At 40.1% G+C, this 20,917-nt stretch overlaps 1 protein-coding gene and 1 non-coding gene across 2 annotated transcripts; one reads left to right on the top strand and one right to left on the bottom strand.

The window, feature by feature from the left end:
* The first annotated feature begins 2,723 nt into the window (after window positions 1-2,723).
* TRNAD-GUC lies at window positions 2,724-2,795 on the top strand. The gene has a single exon. It is a non-coding gene; the product is annotated as a tRNA-Asp (tRNA).
* Window positions 2,796-3,594: 799 nt separating this feature from the next.
* LOC109241374 (serine/threonine-protein kinase HT1-like) lies at window positions 3,595-7,804 on the bottom strand. The gene is made up of 6 exons (XM_019408114.1): window positions 7,111-7,804; window positions 6,649-6,781; window positions 6,349-6,544; window positions 5,172-5,296; window positions 4,909-5,067; window positions 3,595-4,362 (listed from the first exon to the last, which is right to left on the bottom strand). The coding sequence occupies exons 1-6, from the start codon at window positions 7,239-7,241 to the stop codon at window positions 4,048-4,050; spliced, it is 1,059 nt and encodes a 352-aa protein (XP_019263659.1). The 5' UTR covers window positions 7,242-7,804; the 3' UTR covers window positions 3,595-4,047.
* Window positions 7,805-20,917: the final 13,113 nt, after the last annotated feature.

The raw sequence follows: 20,917 nt of genomic DNA, 5'->3' as shown, positions 1-20,917 counted from the left end.
GGAGAAGGGAATTCAAGGGCGGCTGAAATGAGAGAATGGGTAGGGTTTGGGGGGTTGTTGGATTAAAAAAGGAAAGGAATTATGGGGACTGTTGATCTTTTAGATCAACGACCGGGATTTAGTGGGTCTTTTGGTCGGGTAGGCGGATTTAGGATTTGGGTCGGGTATTTTAATTCGAAATTGGGCTGGGATTGGGGTTTGAACTTGGTTATAATTGAAATACAAATGGGGCTACCATTTAAATAGCCATTTTTCCCTGTTTGGTTTTAAAAATAGTAAAATAATTTCTGGAAATAAATTAAGGGTACTAAAATGAATAATAGCACATAATTAACTATTTAAAAATACCAGACCTAATTTTTATGAATATAAACGTAATTAATCCTAAAAAAGGCTAATATTGTAATTACATACAATTTAACTTTAAAAATACTAAATGACCTTGTAAAAATATGCAAAAAATTGTATTAGCCACATTTTAGTATAAATATGAAAATCCAATAAATGAATCGCCAAAAATGATAATTTTGGAAATAATTATTGGGTTTTTACGGATAAAATAGGGCGATAAATTGATTAAAAAGTCTTTAAAAATTAAGGAAAAAATAGTAAAATATTTGGACATGCTATTTTGAAAGTATTTTGTATATTAGAAATATATAGGGAAAAATTGGGTATCAACAATTTGTGCTTTACACACATTCTGAATAAGTGATATTTATAACCTAATTAACCTGGTCCTTGATGGTGAGTAAATTTTCTACACTTTGTTTTGATGGTTGAGCTGAGTTCTTGCAGGATCCAAGTAAGTAAATAGCACTGAGTTTGTCATCATCAAAAAGAGGGGATTTGTTGGCCCAAGAACATGTGAAGTTTTGAAGATTGACAAAAGAACTCAGACATGGACCAGGTCCATCTTGTAAAGCACAGTCATGATCAACCTGTACATGTGAGATGCACGTGAAGGAGATAAATCTAACTGATCAAGAAGCGATATCTCCTGATTTGATTGAAAAGGTTGCATATTGGATAAGGAGAGAAAGACTCCTTACATAAAGAGAACACAGTTTAGGAACAAGATAGTGTTAGAGTTTGAGATCACTATGAACTCTTCTACGATAAAAGAGTAGCAACTGAATCCCAGTCAAACTCTGATTACTAACCTATTAAATGTAAGTGTTGTTCTCTTTTACAGGTAATGCACACAAGCAGAAGTTAAACTTAAATTGAGAGCAAAAGAGCAAGGCGATTTTGCAAGCAATTTACGTGTGATTCGAATGTGCAATCCTGAAGCTACTTGAACGAGATAGAAGAACCAGTTCCAAGTGTCTATCTTTTATTCTAGTTCAATTGTAGTAGGTGATTTTACATTGTATCTTTCAGCTTTCATAGAAGCAATTGTATTAGGTACCTAGAGTGTTCAAGTTAGAGTTAACTTGAAGTTGTCGCAACAGTTGAGGCTGTGTGCCACAATGGGATTAGAGTTAATCCTTAGGTTTACAAAGAGTTTTGTAAATGCTGTTTTGGCTCAGTGATTTTAGTGGAAGTTTGGAAAAATCCTACTAAGTAGTAGGTCGTAATTTTTTCACCTTTTGAGTCAGGTGTTTTCCACGTAAAAATCTATGTGTTCTTTATTTTTGTATTTATTATTCCGCAACCACAGTAGTTGGAACACCTAGAAGAAATAGGTCCTTCTATAGTTCAGATAAGCGAAAATTGGGTACCACACAAATCACCCCCCCCCCCCTCCTCTTGTGTGGTATTGACGTTTAGAATATCAATCTGCTTCTAGAAGAGTCCAAAGTTCTGCTATATACAAAATGGCTAACTACCAAAGAATGACTGAAAAAAATGGGCCTCGCTAAATAAGTGGGCTGATACAAATAAATACAACCAAATGGGCTTCTTCTTACGTGGGGTGTGCCTCAGCATCAACAACAGTATTGTGGCCCAACTTCTTAACTCCAACATATATATGTAAAATATTAGGTTTTAGAGGTATGTAATATATATATTGAAATATTAGGTTTTAAAGGTATGTAACATATATTGAACACTCTTTGTCGAAGAATTTTTTTCACTTCTTTAAGTTTGAAGGACATTCTTGGCTTCGCCACGGCCGTTTATACAAAAGTTAAAATTGCGCATAGGAAAATGCTCTTTTCTTTACATGTTCCTTGGAAGTTGGAACAGATGCGCACCAATGTTTTTTATTAATTACCCATCCATTTTGTTAGATGAGCGTTTTTGTCTTCCATCACTAATTTACACAGAGCCCAAATAAAAAGTAGTCCTTGGCTCCTAGCAGTGTGCCAGTCTCATTGGTATTAGACTATTGTCGTGGGAAGTATTGAATTTTTGCTAATATTAGTTTATGTTAGAAGCTACTATATGCCCCCTAAAATCTGCTATGTGCCCTTAATTTTATTTTACTTTTATAGAAAAAAAAAACCAGATCATGAAAAATACCCTTTTCTTCAGTCTCTTTTGCTTTCCTCACTTGAATGCTCAAATACGAGTAGAACACACAATTTCACTTGACATTTTAAAGGTAGAACTGATGGTTTATTAATTATTATGCCAATGTACCATTTATGAAATGACTCGCTGCTTGCCACTCGATGCAAAATTACATTTCTACCTCTTAATTAGTATGATTTATTTTAGAATTAAGTACAACAAATTAGCAATAATAAAAGTCCAATGCCTCCACTAACACCAAAGTCGTTGTAGTATAGTGGTAAGTATTCCCGCCTGTCACGCGGGTGACCCGGGTTCGATCCCCGGCAACGGCGTTTATTTTGATATTCTTTTTATGTGTCATAGGGCCGACAGCCGACTGTCTGTATATGCTAATGATTGATTCATTTGTCCTCCTAAAACTTTGTTTTTATTGAGTGATTTCTGTGGTGGACCAAAAGCATTAACTTTCAAAGTCCGGCCAAAAAGATCCAAGACCTAATTATTTTGTGTTGATCCACTTACTTGTTTACCAACCTCTACTCTCCCTTTCTTTCAAATACTCGATTCATCAATCCATCCTATAACTTGATTTTTCTGTTATATCGAAATAAATTGGATTATTAGTTATCGTTAGGAGTAATGGTAAATGGACGGGTTGAGTCAAATTTAAGCAATCTTCAAACTTGATTATGTATGTACAAGTTTAAGTTGCTTTTTCACCCGTCGGATATCACTATAATGATTTTGTTGATGGTACTGATATGTTGTCTCTTCTCGTCTTTTCTGTCTTCTTAAGCCGAGGGTCTATCGGAAACAGCCTCTTTACTCCATTGGTGTAGGGGTAAAGTCTGCGTACACACTACCCTCCACATACCTCACTTGTGGGATTTTACTAAGTCGTTGTTGTTGGATAACACTATAATGACTCATTTCCAATAGTTTGATGAATCATTGTGAGTTCAACCCGGTAAGTCAACAATCAGGTTATAATCCAACCTGTTTAAACTCAAGCAAGTTGATGGTTTACTAAAAATTGAGTTAATTTTGTCACCTCTAGTTATCATTTACATTAGTAGTGCAAACCTTTTATGGTTCTTCCAAAATTTCATTTAATGCCCAAGGGAAATGTTATCAAGTTCCTAACTTCCTAATGACTCATTTAGCAATTCAATAATGCACCAAAATGACAAGAGTCAATTGAGGTTAAACAAAAGATTGGAGTACAGGCCTTTGGATGGACCTTATTTTTTACAACTATAATATACATCACAGCAACCCAACTCCAGCATCCAGAAACTCCTCACATTAAGTCAGAACGCGTTCGGTGTTAAGGGAGAGTCTTGATCATGCATCTTCCTGCAGCAACTTCACCTCTGAATCACATGGTTGGCTTACTTATAAAAGCTAAATTCAAAAGGGTCCCTAATCGCTCGACCTTTTTCTTGTGGCGGGTGAGACAAAGAAAGACCAAAAGCTAAGTTATCTATCGATACATATGGGCTAAACTTTTTGTGAGCTTCCTAAAATATAGCTGAGCTTGGAATACATCCCGGGTAATTAACAGTTTTTTTTTTCCCTTGGGGATCAGTAACATTGGTTAAAACAGAAGAAGAACCCTCTTGGCTGATTCTCCATTGGTGTTTTTGGGGTCTCACCCGAGTCATCGCACTTGGCCATTAACGAGCTGGTACCTGGAGATTCTGGTGGCAAGACATGATTCTCTGAAGTGAAAATCCTAGGTGGTATAGCTGGTTCTGGTGGTGAAACTGCAGAAAGATAATGTAGAAGCATCTGTATTATCTGAGTGAAGTTGGGACGAGCGTTTGGGTCCTCTTTCCAACAGGAAGTTACAATGACAGCCAAATCCTGCGGAAGATCATCAGCACTTGGTCTCACGTTCTGCAAAACACAAAAGGTATAAACTAGTTTTAGCAAAACCAAACAACTATTAAACACAGAATCCTCTAGTTGTGCACGGTTCGAAACTCGGTTGATGATGACCCACCCCTTTTACCCTTTTCCACTTAAATACCATGCTTTTGTATGTTGTAGGGCTCAAACCTGTGGCGCGCACCCACATCATGCGTTACGTTCTTACCACTAGATCAAATCTCTGGGGCACCGGGCCCCAAGTTTCTGGATAGTAATTATCCACGTTTCATGTTCTTCAGTCAAAAAGTTAGGTGCTTTCAGACAAAAGCAACTTTTTAAGTCTTCAACTGTGGGACAAACTTTTGTAAATTAAGCACATTCAGCCAAAGTTGTACAAGTGTCCCAGTGGTCCAATTGTGATGTGAAGTGTGAACCAACTAAATGCTATCATATGCCACCTCTCTCATCCACTTTAATTCAGGATAATTACAAATGATGATCCAACAGAAGAATAGTATTGAGATAACTAGATGACAAGGTAAAATCAATACGGAGAGACGATATGATATTTACCTTAAAGGCAGCTGCATAAGCAGCCTGCAAATTAGACATTCCCTCAAATGGTAATTTGTTATGTATGAGTTCCCACAGGACAATTGCAAAACTGTAGGCATCTACTTTGTGATTATAATGCTTCTTCTCGCCATGTCTTAAAGTGACCGTGCTATAGAGCTGCCACCAAAAATAGAGTGATAAGTCGGTTGTACTGCAGCCACAGGATAAAAGAGAAAAGGAATGGGAAATATATTAATAAGCAGAACGGTTCAAGAATCAACCTCTGGAGCCATCCAGCGATAAGTTCCAGTTTCAGCAGTCATCATCTCTGTCAACGACTCTTCTCTTGCCAAACCAAAATCCGCAAGTTTGACAGTTTTGTGGTCCGCCGTCAAAAGCAAGTTCTCTGGAGATTGCAAACAGAACCCAAATCAGAAGAGCTTAGAAAGAGAAATAAAGGTCCATGCTTATGCTACTAATGGCATTGTAACTTTTTAAAGGAATAGCAATATCGATAATTGTTTGTTAACACCCTCGATTAGCTAAGAAGACATGTAAAGTTTGAAATCATTGCTGACCCTAGACAAGTACAAGTCCTACTAGTAGGCCAAAAGAGACGACTATATAATTATTTTCAGGTTTTCCTAAGATTGAAAAGTAAACAAGCTTATATTTAGAAAATGTTATGCATCCTCATGAGAGATAGAATTGTAGTAAAAAGACGTGAACTTTTCATTTAGGATCAGAATGTCTGAGAAATTATTTTCTTAACCTTTGAAGGAAAAAATATGTAAAGGTCAATTTTTTAGACCACTGTACTATTAAGGATGATGGTAAGCATCTTCTTTTGTAGCAGTTGCAGGGAATTTATTCCACATAAAGTTTCTTATGTATTTAGCTGCTCCTACTGACCAGGGTACCGTAGTGTTGTTAAGAATCTAGCTCTGTAAGAATACACCAAGAGCATCTTAAGATTACTATCAATATTTACATTGTCCTGTTCTACTCAGCCAGAGACAAAAATAGGATCAGTGAGTAGCAACACCAATGGAGGCTTGAAAAACTTCTTTTCTTTTTTTGTTAAAAGCATAATAGTTGGCAAAAGGAAGGACGCAACGCGGAGATCAGGACGCAACAAGGGATGTTACTGCCTTTTTTTTTTATCCGTAAGAATGTTAATGTTTATTAGTGATCCGTAAGTAGCTTCCATTTTTCAAGGATTACTCACTGAACATTACTAGAGATCAAGACCAGATAAAAGTTAAAAAGCTCAGTGATAATCACAGACCACACCTCTATTCATGTTTTAACTAATTTGTCAAAATAAGCACTTTGAAACACAGTGCGAACTTTAAATGAGTGTGTAGCAAACTCAACAAGCAACAAGTGTCAGTTGGAACTTGGAATAGTCTAAGTTATAAAATAAATATTCCCGAAGAGGGAGATTTATAAGTTTACCAGGTTTTAGGTCACGATGAATGATTCCATGAGAGTGCAAGCATTCCATTCCACGAGCTATATCAAGTGCAAATCTAATAGCAACAGCAGTATCCAAACACCTCGGTCTCATGCTCACCAAGTATTTTCTTAACGTTCCACCGAGAAGAAGTTCAGTTACAATGACCATGACAGGCTCCTTGCAAGCTCCTATAAACTGTAAACGAAAAAAGAAATCAAAATCAGTCACAAATTTAACCCTCTTAATCCCTCATCAAATAGATCATATATCCAAACAAAGTTTCGGAACTCAAAAACAACCTTCACTAAGTTCTTGTGCTGAACTCTGGATAACATTGCAACCTCCCTTCCGAAACGAGCTTCCCTCTTAGCGATCTCCTCTGGCGTTTCCCCTTTATGCACAATCTTTATCGCTACATTCTGGTTTTTGTATCTGCGATTAACCCAGCCCAAAAAAAAAAGATATAAGCAACTAAAGGACCACAAAACAACATCATACAAGAAATTTAAGCAATATTAACTTTACTAACTAGCCCACACTTTCAAATCACCTTCACTTAAGTATTAGGGATAAATTCTTAATTCTTGTAACAAAACAGTATCCTAAAAACAAACCATTGAACTAGCTGAATGAAATCAAACAGTAATCCAATAAATATAGAACCTTGTAATATTATTACTTCAAATAAACAAACAATTCTTACAGATCAGTAAAAAAACACAATATTACTAAGTCAAGATTCAACAGAAAGTCAAACTTACTTTCCCTCATACACTTTGGCATGAGCACCTTCTCCAATCTTAGGACCAACAAAAAGAAGCTTCGGATCAATCAACCATTTTGTCTCCAAATTAAATTCTTCTCCGGTGTAAAATCCATTAGCAGATCCCATTTCAAAACCCCAAATGCTTAATCAACAACTTAACAAATGAACTAACACATCTATTTGACTACCAAAATCATAACACTTAACAATAATTCACTAAGCATTTGAATACTCAAGCATAAAGTACAAAGCTTTGGCCTTTATGACATGAACAATAAAAACTTAGTACTACTTTTATGCTTTTAAACAACAGAAAATGAACCCCACATAATATCACAACAAGAAGCACCAGAATTTTCAGCTGGTTCACTTAAAATTAAACAAAACTGGTCACAAAAATAGTAGATCAAGAAAATATTTTTTTCTGGATAAATAGGCTGAAGGAGTGAAGATGCTGCTAATGAATAGAATAAGGTGAAAGAAAATGAAAGATGGAGACTTTAGTTAGTGGTAAAGACTTTATTTTTAAGTTGCTTTGCTCTCAACGCGTAGTCAGTTTTCTGTATATATAATTTTTATTTTTATTTTGGGTTCTTGATCTGCAAAGAAAAAGATAAAGCCGTGAGGAGGAAGGTGATGTGTGTGTGAAGAAGAAACTGCGGGAGGGTCGATTATTTATTATTTATTTATTTATTACTTATTTATTTATTATTTTGTCCTTTTGAATTATTTTGAGGAGACAAGAAGAAATTATTTAAGGGGGAGTAAATGGAGACAAGAAAGGATAGAATGGGAAAAGAGTAAGATGCCGTTGAAAAAGATATTATATTTTTATTTGAGATTTAAAGAAAAAAGTATTCGAATTTACACATGGAAGATGGAAGAATGAAGTAGAATAGATCCTCTTATTCCCATCAACATTTTTAAGTTGGTGAGATAGAATATTAGGGGTCGTTTGATTTAACAGTTTAAGAAAATTAACTTTAATGTATATTCTCGCATAAAATAATATAATGTTTAATTATATAAATAAAAATTGTTTACCTCGAAAATACGAGTAACAATTAAATTTGATTTATGGTTTTAAAGATACGTGATTTAGTTAAATACTAATTAAAAAGAAATTTGAAGTATAAATGAAAGAAATAAGTAAAACCAAACCAGAATGTAGGTCAGTCTCGACCTCGAGCCAAAGTGACCTCGAGATGAATCAAGAATAGTAAAGCAAGAATAATAAAGCTAAAGGACAATTCTGATGAACAATGAGCGAAAATGTAGGAGAGTATATTCTTTGCCAATGATTGATTGTCTTATACAAATGATTGGGGTCCTCTTTATACAATAGGGGAACCTTAAATAAGGTACATTTCTATTTACAGTAAAGAATTTTATTGGGACAGTTGACTAACCACCTAGCACGGATTCGTACAAATCTATTCCGGGATTTACGCCACGATCTTGGGGACGTGGCAGGAATCTTGCTTATTCTGTTACAAATTCATAACGGCATTATCTCGAGGCTGGTCATATTGGACTCTGATGTTCCTCGAGCACTTAGCTCTTCGAGCCTCGTACTCCGCCCTCAGGCTCGAACTCGGTCCATGGTGAGTCTACTCCTCGACACGAGCCTTATGTTCCTCGATATGAACCTTCGAGCCCACAAAATCGGGGGCACTTGATTTCACTGTATACAGATAGTCCCCACGTTTGAACCTCGACTTTCCGGAGTCCCTAATAATGTTCTCGTGACGTAGGCGCTCGAAGTGACCGAAATGTCCCGTCAGTTCGCTTCCCCAAAACATTAAATGTTTTTCCAATGATGGTCGGCCACTAGCGTCGTTGAAACGTCGCCGCTTACCTATAAATATGGGGCTCCTATTTTGAATTGAAAAGTTTACTTCTTCCTTGTGTTCTCTCTGATCCCTTCTTCTCTTCGTCTTTTTCTCTCACCACCTGCTTCCACCGTCCCTTTTAGTACCGGAAAAAGCCAAGCTCCGCCACCTATAAATATTAAATGTTTTTCCAATGATGGTCGGCCACTAGCGTCGTTGAAACGTCGCCGCTTACCTATAAATATGGGGCTCCTATTTTGAATTGAAAAGTTTACTTCTTCCTTGTGTTCTCTCTGATCCCTTCTTCTCTTCGTCTTTTTCTCTCACCACCTGCTTCCACCGTCCCTTTTAGTACCGGAAAAAGCCAAGCTCCGCCACCTTCCGCTTCTCTTAACTTAAAATCATGGCAAAAACCTCTAAAACGGTTCCCAAAAAGAAAAGGCTTCTTCCTCTTCCTCCCGTCCGGCCGGTGACAAAGCGCCGGCCCTTCACGAGATCGTTCCCGTCGCCTGCGTCATAAATAAAGACTTCGACGTAGAAAACCCCCTGCAGTTCCTGGTCGATGTGAACATGCATCGAGGTACATTTGTTCGATAACGGAGAAACACCTCGAGGCCGTGAAAAGGGATTGTGGCAGGGGGGATAAGGTCGTGGTACAGATCCCGATCCCCGAGGAGAATGTCACCACCCACGTGGAGGGGTTCCTAAGTGTTTACACATACTCCTTCACATTGGGCCCTCTTGATCCGGTCATGGTTGCTTTCTGCAAAAGATATCAAGTCACCCTTGGCCAAATTCACCCCTCCTTTTGGCGCATAGTAATCATGCTCCGTTATTTCTCTAGCAAAGCCAGGGGACTGGAGTTTACCCTCAATCACCTTCATTACAACAAAAAGGGGATTTAGCGGCAATAACAATTGCCGCTATATCCTTTACCGGCTATTGTTCTTTAGCCGCTGAAGCCGGGGTCGGTAAAGCCTTTAGCGGCCATTGTCACAAATGCTAGTAAATGGTATAAATTATTGCCGCTAAAAACTATAAACTTTAACGGCAATTGTTTGCGGCAATTATTATGGCTGCTAAATCCAATTCAAAATAGCTAATTATGCTCCTTTAGTGTCCATTTATATAGCCACTAAATTCAAAATAATTGCCGCTAATAGTTCGTATAGTTAATGGCAATCGTGTTGTGGCAATTAGAATGGCTATAGCATTCACTTTCTGCGTCTATTTTAATGGCTGATATATTCAACTAAATTGCCACTAAAAGTCAATATCTTTAACATCAATTATTTTTCAGCAATTATAATGGGTACAATATCCCTAGTAGAAATGTGTTTACTTTTCTTTTTATCGTCCATTTAAATTAGCGCTAAAAGTCACAAGTTGTAATAGCAATAGTTTAACCACCATTAATAATAGTTTCTACATTCATCCAGAATATGATCCAAACAACAAAATATATTAATATTAATTCAAGAAATATAATATATCTCAATAAATCTTAACAAGTAAAAGTAAGTATTACTCAAAAATATTAGTGCCGCATTAACTTTAAAAATAAACTTATATTGTTTAAACTAAATAGCTAATGTCATTATATAACTAATCCTGACGAATGATAGCCTTCAAATAATTTCTGCAACTTTTCATCATATTGAAATCTTCCACCTGCTAAATTATCGAACATCAGACCATATGACCTGAAATTATAAAATAACTCTGTAAAAAGATGAAATATAATGTGAAAAAAATATCTTGAAGACTCCATCACTACCAGATTCTTTTTTAGTCAACTTATCACTTAATATTTATAAGCAGTAACAACTAGATGGATTAATAAAGGAACAAAATGAATGTGCAAACAATGAAAGAGAGTTTCTTTCTTAGTTATGATTGAGAAGAAACCGAAAAAAAATCAAAAGCAAGTATTAGCTTGGAGAAGTAAAAAGAAGCTACACCCAAGTTCATTAGGAAATGTTATAGTCGCCATGTTCTTTTCCTTAAATATGAAAACTAGATTATGCTTACATGCTATTAACGAAGCTCTCAAATAGGTGACAGAAAATTATGCACATCAGGCCTTGACAAACCTTGGGCATAATCATACTGTATGTATCACAAATAGTTGAAATTAAATATCTGTAGAAACTATAGCTAACTTAAGAATAATTATTTTCTGATAAGAACTTAAAAATAACTATAATTCCAAGAAATGCAAATGTATAAAGTTAATAAAATAATTACAACTGTTTTCTGATAAAAACTTCAGTTCTGGGTGCACTAGGCATGCAAACAAAAGTTTTCCATTAGAAACTTTTAATTTGAAATTTTTTGGCTTAATCCCAATTTTATCTTGAATTGCTCAAACCATCTTTTCTATAAACAATTATAGATCTGGAATATAGGAACAATGAAGTTAAGTACTATAAACCATGCCATAGATTCGTCAATTCCAAACTAGAAAGAGATACAAAGATACTCATTTAGTGAATAGATATTCGACAATCAAACCATAGACCCAACCAATTAGAAAATTTTAATTAACCCAACACCAACAAAATCGAACACTAAATATAGAGATTGAAACTTACTAGACACTTTTGGTTGTTAGGGTGGCCGACGAATTTGTGTTGTGGCGCTAACGGATGAGATTTGTGTAGTTTCGGCCTTTGGGTTTTTTCAATTAAGGTAATTCCAAATTTTTTTAGTAGTCTTTAGGTTAAAATTGAGGGGGTATATAGTTAGGCGGGAAAGATTTAGAGGAAAAAATAGAAATTGGAGGCAACATTAAAAGTAAAAACAATAACTTTACCACCTATTCTTTTGAATGACCACTAAAAATATACTAATTATTAGTTAGTAATATTTATTGGCCGCTAATATTTGCCTTCCATGAATAAATTAGCGGCAATTAGTTTATTGCTGCTAAATAATTGTCGCTAAATCCCCTTTTTGTTGTAGTGCTTATCCGATTATATCGGCCTCAACTTTTTCGAGGTTTGATCAAGCTCCAACGCCGATCGAGCAAAGCCTTCTTTGCTAGTAATGACGAGGACAAAGACCGAGGTTGGATGCGCCGGTTCATCCGAATGAGGACCTCGGACATCATCCCCAAGGAAAAAATGTCGTTCCTGGAGAAATGGAAACATGAGCGTAAGTGAAGTCTTTCCCTCAGTGCTTTCTTACATTCTGTTCCTGTATTTCGTGATGCTTATATCCTTCTTGCAGCCGAAGCGTGGATGCCCCATGCGATCCCTGACCTCGAAGACTGGGTCCGGAAGTTAGTCGCGACCTCCTTGTATGACGAGCGCAAATGGCGTGACTTATCGAAGGCCAAATGGGAAGCCAAAAATCATGGTGAGTATTTCTTTGTAAGCCTTTTGACGCTTTCCTCCTTTACCGAAGTCATTCGTTTCCTCATGCTCGGTTCTTGATTTATGCAGGCCTCAAAGATTTTTCCGAGATGAGGCCGACCCCTCCTGGAAAAGAGACCAAGTCCCCGATTCCTAAACCGGGGAAAGATAACAAGAGGAAAAGGGCTTCGAAGCCCGAAGATCCCCAAGACAAGAAAGCCCATGCTCGAAGGCTAAAGAAGAAACTCATTCACATGGATGTAGATTCAGTCCACCAGTCTCTGGATGATGAAGAAGATGAGGGTGCAGAATCGGAGTTGTTGATCCGGACTAGGAAACCGGTCGAGGCCGCCAAGCCCTCCGAGCCGGAGACCTTGCCTCGTGGTGAGGAAATTCCGAAGAAAGATTCGGGTAAAGCCCCCGAGTCCCCTGAAGTCGAGGTTATTCTTCCGCCTTCCACAAGTATACCGGGGGGGCAAGTGCTGAAAATATCGACACTAATCAGAGCGCCCCGAGTGAGGAGCTCGGGGCCGTGACAATAGGTCACTCCCCTTCTCTACCATCTTATTCCGAGGAGGCAATAAAAGACGCTCGAGCTTTGTGAACGCCCGACCCGAGCAAGGTCCTCGAAGAAGATCTTTTTCAGGATTGTTTCACTGGGGTCGATGATGCCACCGACCTTAATGACACATCCACCTCTTCGAAGAGGCACATCATCTCTTTTCTCGGGTAAACACTAACTTTTATTTGTTGTAATTTTCTTTCTTGTCCCCTTTCTTGACTGATATCCCTTTGTTTTATGCGTAGGCCATCAACAAGTTCAAGGCCGAGCTGAGCCAATGTGTGGCCGAGCTCAGGAAGGCTTCGGATGAAGAGAAGGCCCTGAGACTCCTTTGTAGCCAAAAGGAGGAGGAGCTCAAGGACCTTCGGACTGATTTGGCCAAAGCTCGAAAAAACGAGGCCGAGCTAGAGAAGCAGGAAACCGTGATTTTGACAAAGTATGGTCTTCTTGGCCCTACTGTGGAGGATAACACTTCAATGTCTCAGCTCAGCAAAAGTTAGAGGTGATCGGGCAGCTTCGGGGCGAGGCCGATCAGGTTAAGGCTGACTGCTACCGATGGAAGGACAGCATGGATCGGCTTGCTGCTGATAAAGAGGTTGCTCAAGCCCAACTGGCCTCGGCCGAGACTCAGCTCCGAGGTATCAAAGTGAAAAATTTGGCCCAGGCCAAGAAGATTGAGGAGCTCGAGACAAAACTCGCTGAAGTCGGGGCCGAGGTTGCTGAGGCCAAGGCTGAAATTGAGAAGACGAAGGCCAAGACTGATAAAACAATCGCCGTTTACTTGAGGGATGCCGAGGTTGTTCAAGCGGAGCTAAGGGAGGCCTCTGAACGGGAGAAGTGCGTCAGCGATTTGGCCAAGTGTCAAGCCCGGAGAGACACCCTCGAAGAGATTCACGCTCGAGGTTTCGACCTCACCAATGAAATAGCCCAAGCAAAAGCACTTGAGGACGATGTCAATTTCCTTGTTTCTTCCGATGATGAAGATTCTGTGAGTGGCTCTGAGGGTGAGGGATATGAGGATGGAGTCCCCGAGGAGGTGGTTCCCGAGGGTATGGCTCCCGAAAATGTAGATCCCAGGGATGTGGCTTCCAAATATGTGGTTCCTGAGGACGTGGCCCCTAAGTAGATTAGGTTCCTTCGTTTTGTTTTTGTGTAAGGCCCTTTGTGGGCGTTGTAAATACTCTATGTGAATATAATGAATTCCCTTTCTTTTCACTTTATCTCCGATTTGTATTGAATTTTGCTTCATATTTATTTGTGAAAAATTTTGATGTTATAATTCCAATGATCAAGTGAGCACTGGCTCGGGCTCAGAATATAACAAACCCTTAGGGTTTTAGTGATCAATAGGCGATCTTCGAACTTATAATGGAATACCTCTTAAGGTTTTTGTTAACCCTCGAGCTATGCTTAAGTCGATTTGATGCGAGCTCGGGATGATGGGACTTTTGAGTCAGAGTTGAGTGAGAATAAGGTCTCGAACTCCGCATGCTTCGGCCCTTAGGCTCTTTTATATTGGACATTAGGCTCTTTTAGGTTGGCCCTTAGGCTCTTTAAATTGGGCTAATCCGGCCGCTAGGACAACTATAATTTTTCCCTCTTTTCGGCTAAAAGACTTAGTGAAAATTTCTTTGTGCCTTAGCATGTGTTTTTGTACCTATTGGGTTTTTCGAAGGTTCAATCGGAACCCCATTTGTAGTCCGTTTGTGTTACGATAATTTAACACCTCTTGAGGCTTTTTTGAAGGCTGATATTATCGAAGCCCTTTCCTATTTGCTTTTGCCGAGGGTAGCCTAGTTTACCCGGTTTTTCAAAGTATTTGAAGGCCTTTAATTTATGGCGGAAGTCGGACGTCTCCTAGCCGCATTATTTCGGCCGTAGCCTTTTATATGACCGTAGTCTTTAATATGGCCGTAGCCTTCGGGTATGTCTCTTGGACTTGTTTCCGGATATCCCTTCGAACTTGTTCGAAAGGTTAGTCCCCGATATGATGGCCTTGGCCTTTATGACGAGGGGATGCCTCTTTGAGGTCTTAATTCGAGCTTGGATGACTCGAATGTGTTGATTGTTGATGACAGTCCCCGAGTATTCGAGGTGTACTCGCGTTTTGGCTCTTGAGCCATTTCTTGCAAGATCACAAGTATGATGTTCGTATAGTAGCAAAAATATTTTTGAGACATAAAGTGTTTTGATATAGAAAGAATGCTTCTTTGAATAATTGATACATGCATAAATGTTTTGCTGTCGGGGCTCGACTATTCTACATGGACACGGTTCATCTGACCGTTTGGCCCATTACAAAGTTTTCCTATCGAGGCCCTCTTTGGCGTGAAGTATTTTCCTAAAAAATACCATCTCCGAGGGTGATGCCCCCCAGTATTGGAGGTTGATTAAAAAGAAGCCTTGGATACTGTTGAGTTCTCCTCGGGTAGCACATAGTTGTTGCCTCGTTAAAAACCTCGCCGGTAAAAAACATTTAGGACAAAATCCGATCTAAGGGAAAAAGAGTGCAACGCGTGCTTTAAAACCTAAGGTCTTCATGTAAAAAAGGGTGTCTTCGATGTCCTCGATCGAACACCTGCAATGAGTTAGTTTTAAATTCAAATGAACAAAAGGAGAAAGTCATACCTTAGCAGTAGTATCGTTTGAGTAGTGATACATTCCAATTGTTCGGCAGTTTTTCGCTTCTCATTGTGCCAAGTTTGTAAGATCCTTTACCGACAACTCCGATGACTCTGTACGGTCCTTCCCAATTCAGGCCCAATTTCCCTTCATTCGCGTCTCGAGTATTGAGGGTGACCTTCCATAGAACTAAGTCCTCGATTCCGAAGTGTCGAAGGTTAGTTCTTCTATTATAATATCTCTCAATTCTTTGTTTTTGCGCCGCCATCCGAACAAGTGCAGCTTCTCGTTTTTCATCTAATAGCTCGAGGCTAGTATTCATAGCCTCGTGATTTGACTCCTCTGATGCATGTCGAAACCTGGCACTGGGTTCTCTGACCTCGACCGGGATTAAGGCCTCAGAGCCATATACTAAAGAGAACGGAGTAGCCCCCGTGTTGGACTTCGATGTCGTTTGATATGCCCAAAGTACCTCGGGTAGAACTTCTCTCCAGTTTCCCTTTGCATCGTCCAACCTTTTCTTTAAGTTTTGAATGATAGTTTTGTTTGTTGACTCGGCCTGTCCATTCCCGATTGAGTGATACGATGTTGATAAGATCCTCTTTATTTTGTGTGCTTCGAGGAACTTCGTTACCTTGCTGCCGATGAATTGCTTTTCATTCTCACATACAATCTCGGCAGGTATCCCGAACCGGCATATGATGTGGTCCCAGATGAAGTCAATAACTTACTTTTCTATGACCTTCTCGAAGGCATGTGCTTCCACCCATTTAGAAAAATAATCAGTTATAAACAAGACAAATTTAGCTTTACCTGGGCCGTTGGTAGAGGGACGACTATGGCCATTCCCCATTTCATGAAAGGCTAGGGGGATAGGACTGATTGTAGTTGCTCTCGGGGCTGGTGAATCATTGGAGCGAACCTTTGACATTTATCACACTTTTTAACAAACTCCTTAGTGTTTTTTTCCATGCTATCCCAGTAATACCCTGCTTTGATAACTTTGCGAACTAAAGACTCGGCGCTGGAGTGATTCCCACAAGTGCCTTCGTGGATTTCTCGTAAAACATAATCCGTATCCCCCGATACCAAACATACTGCCAATGGTCCATCGAACGCCATCTTGTACAATATTCCATCTTCATCTAATGTTAACCTAGCAGCCTTGGTTCGTAGGGCCCTTGACTCTTTATGGTCTGATGGGAGTTTTCCATTTTTCAAATACTCGATATACTTATTCCTCCAATCCCAAGTCAAACTTGTAGAATTTATCTCGGCATGACCCTCTTCAACTACAGACCTCGATAATTGGATGACAGTCCCCGGGAAGATATCATCTTCTTCAACCGATGGCCCCAGATTAGCAAGTGCGTCGGCCTCGCTATTTTGTTCTCGTGGCATATGATCTAGAGTCAGTTCCTTGAAGCGGTGCAAAGTTGCCTGTAGCTTGTCTAAATATCTTTGCATCCTATCCTCTCGAACTTCAAAGCTTTTGTTTACTTGATTTACGACCAATAGATAATCGCACTTGGCTTTAATGACTTCTGCCCCCAAGATTTTAGCTAGCTCGAGACCTGCAATCATGGACTAATACTCGGCCTCGTTATTAGTCAACCTAGAAGTTTTGATAGATTGTCTAATAATACTACCTGTTGGTGGCTTCAAAACAATGCCAAGCCCGGACCCTTTCACATTCGAGGCTCCGTCCGTGAAAAGGGTCCATACCCCCGATGATGTACGCGATTTTAGCAGAAGTTCTTTCTCCACTTCGGGTACGAGGGTCGGCGTAAAATCGGCCACGAAGTCAGCTAAGATTTGAGACTCGATGGTCGTTCGGGGTTGATATTCGATATCGTACCCGCCAAGTTTGACGGCCCATTTGGCCAGCCGGCCCGATAGTTCGGGCTTATGCAAAACACTTCAATGGGGGTAAGTAGTTACCACACATATTGGGTGACACTAGAAATATTGCTTTAACTTTCTAGATGCGCTTATTAAAGTAAGTGCCAATTTTTTTAAGTGCGTATAACTAGTTTCAGCATCACCTAGAGTTCGACTTACATAATAAACAGGGAATTGTGTACCTTGCTCTTCTCGAACCAGTACCCCACTTACCGCTATCTCAGACACTACCAAATACAAGTAAAGCTTTTCATCTACCTTCGGGGTGTGAAGGAGAGGTGGTCTCGATAAGTATCCCTTTAAATCTTCCAATGATTGTTGGCATTCCGGGCTCCACGCGAAATCCTTTTTCTTTTTGATCAAGGAAAAAAATCTATGGCTTCAATTCGATGACCTCGAAACCTAAGGCGGCAATTCGTCCTATTAACCTTTGTACGACTTTCACACTATCTACGACAGTGATATCCTCGATAGCCTTGATCTTATCGGGTTGATCTTGATCCCCCGGTTAGATACCATGAAGCCGAGGAAATTGCCAGAGCCGACTTTGAAGGCACATTTTTCCGGGTTAAGCTTCATGTTGTATTTCTTTAAGATTTTGAATATTTCCTACAAATGAGTTAAATGGTCCTCTACGCGTAGGGACTTAACCAACATATCGTCAATGTAAACTTCCATTGATTTACCTATCTGTTCCTCGAACATCTCGTTAACTAGGCGTTGGTATGTAGCTCCAACATTTTTTAACCCGAAGGGCATTACATTGTAACAATATGTTCCAAACTTAGTGATAAACGAGGTCTTCTCCTGGTCCTCCGTGTTCATCTGAATTTGATTGTACCCGGAGTAGGCGTCGAGAAAAGTTAGGATCTCATGGCCGGCCGTGGCATCGATCATGCGATCGATGTTAGGCAATGGAAAAGAGTCTTTTGGGCATGCTTTGTTTAAATCCTTGCAATCTAAGCACATTCTAAGTTTGTTTCCCTTTTTAGGAACTACAACTACGTTGGCTAACCATTCGGGGTATTTTACCTCCCGAATAGACCCTATTTTAAGAAGTTTGGTTACCTCATCATTTATGAATGCATGCTTCACCTCGGACTGGGCCTCCTTTTTTGCTTTACTGGTTTGAACCTGGGGTCGAGGCTTAGCCAGTGTATTGTTATTTCCGGTGGGATCCCTGTCATGTCTAAATGGGACCAAGAAAAATAATCAATATTATCAATAAAAAATTGAATGATTTTTTCCTAAGTTCGGGGTTAACCCCGTACCCAGTTATACCTTTCTCTCGGGCATGTATTCGATCAGTATGGCCTGTTCCAGTTCCTCGACCGTCGACTTGGTTGCATCAGACTCTTCAGAAACGACGAAAGTTCAAGGAGTAAGGAGATCCTCTTTTTCGTCTTCAGTTACCTGCTGCTCTGATTCGGTCGAGGCTGGGGGCGGTGATTGCTATTTAGCCGTCTGCTTATCTTTGGCGCTTGACTTTTCCGAGGTCGAAGGTGCTGGTACCGGTATCACCTCTTCGACTGCAAACATCTCGTTGGCAGTGTGTTGTTCTCCGTAAACCATTTTCACACCATCCACTGTTGGGAATTTCATCATTTGCTGAGGGTTGAATGTACTGCCCTCATGTTGTGTATCCATGGTCTCCCGAGGAGTGCATTATCCCTCGTGTCGCCTTTGATGACATGGAATTTTGTACCTAGGATGGTCCCGGCCACGTTCACTAGTAGGATTATTTCCCCCTTTGTTGTTTCGCTTGTCATGTTGAAGCCATTTAGGACTAGGGATGCTGGTACAATTTGGTCCTGAAGGCCGAACTATTCTACGACCCTCGATCTGATTATGTTTGCTGAGCTACCTGGATCCACTAGAACACGTTTAACTTGAATTACCAGGACGTCGTTGTGCGGCTGAAATATGCCTTCCGCTTCCTCGTCATTGAATGTTAGGACGCCCTTGGGTACATAGCTCCAAGTCCGTTTTTCCCTGGTGATCGACACCTTGGTGCGTTTGACAGGCCCTTGTGGAACATCGACACTGCCCACGATCATATGAATTACATGTTGCGGTTCCTCCTGCTCATTTTTCTGTTTGCATCTCTTTCCCTGAAGTGGTTCTTAGCTCTATCGCTGAGAAATTCTCGAAGAAGACCCTCGTTGAACAACCAAGCTACCTCCTCCCTCAGCTGACTGCAGTCTTCGGTTCTATGGCCATGTGTGTCATGGTATTTACACATCAGGTTTGGATTCCTCTGAGTAGGATCAGTTTGTATAGTACTGAGCCACCTGGTGTCTTTCATTCTTCCAATAGCTGAAACGATCCCCGATGCATCTACACTGAAATTATACTCCGACAATCGAGGTGCTTCCACGGGGTCGGTACGTTTATCAAAGCCATTCATACTCATGAATCCCCGAGAACTTTGACCTCGATAATTTCTCCGATCGTTCTGAGGAATGTTGCGCCCGACCCGTTGTTCCTCCGATCGACATATGGCTGATACTGTTCCTTGTTTAATCTTGATTCCCTGTCTGTGTCCCTCGGGGGCTTAGCTGCCGATCTATTAGGATAAACTGAACCCGAGGGAGCTCCCAATTGGTCGTCCTCGACCCTGATCTTCGATTGGTAACGATTATGTATCTGACCACGTCACAGCTGGGTATTCGATCAGATTCTGCTTTAATTGTCGTGACGCGATCGAACTCCGCTCGTTCAAACCATGCATAAAGCCTATAACACCCAGTCATCCGAGACCAGTGGTAATTCCATTCGCTCCATCTGAAACCGGGACACGAACTCCCTTAACATCTCGTCGTTCCTCTGTCTAAAGCGCCTGATTTCCTCGTCACCACCTTTATGGCCCCAGCATGTGCTTTCACGAAGGCGTCTGCTAACATAGCAAACGAATCGATAGAGTTAGGGGGCAAGTTGTGGTACCAAATCATGGCTCCTTTCGACAAAGTTTTCCCAAATTGTTTCAACAATACTGATTCGATCTCATCATCATTCAGGACGTTTCCTTTAATCCCGCAAGTGTATGAGGTAATATGCTCATTAGGGTCGGTTGTCCTGTTGTATTTGGGTATATCGGGCATGCGAAATATTTTAGGAATGGGCATCGGAGCCGCTATGAGGGAATGGTTTTTGTACGAAATTTTTGGCATCTAAACCTTTCAAGACCGATCAACACGGGAGTTATAAGTCTCAACTTTCTTGTCATTATCCTCAATCTTCTTCTCCCCGGACTCGATTCTCTTGGTGAGTTCCTCGAGCATCCTCATTATTGTGGGATCAGTCCCCGAGCCATTATCGTTTGATCTTTCCGGTATCAGCTCAGTACGTCGAGTGTTTCCTGGTTGGACTAGACTTGGAGTTTTGTGCTGACTCTGAAGCTGAGCGATAGCAACCTGTTGAGCTTGTAACATCTCAAATATTACTTGGAGGCTGACTCCCCCGTCTCCTAGACCTTGTGTTCCTTGGCCACCCGACCGGGCTTCCCTATGTACACTTCCTCCGGGGTCC

The sequence above is a fragment of the Nicotiana attenuata genome, unplaced genomic scaffold (genome assembly GCF_001879085.1).
Source record: "Nicotiana attenuata strain UT unplaced genomic scaffold, NIATTr2, whole genome shotgun sequence".
NCBI lineage: Eukaryota > Viridiplantae > Streptophyta > Magnoliopsida > Solanales > Solanaceae > Nicotiana > Nicotiana attenuata.
Note: the sequence above shows the minus strand (reverse complement) of the source record. Positions and strands in the feature narration are given on the sequence as shown.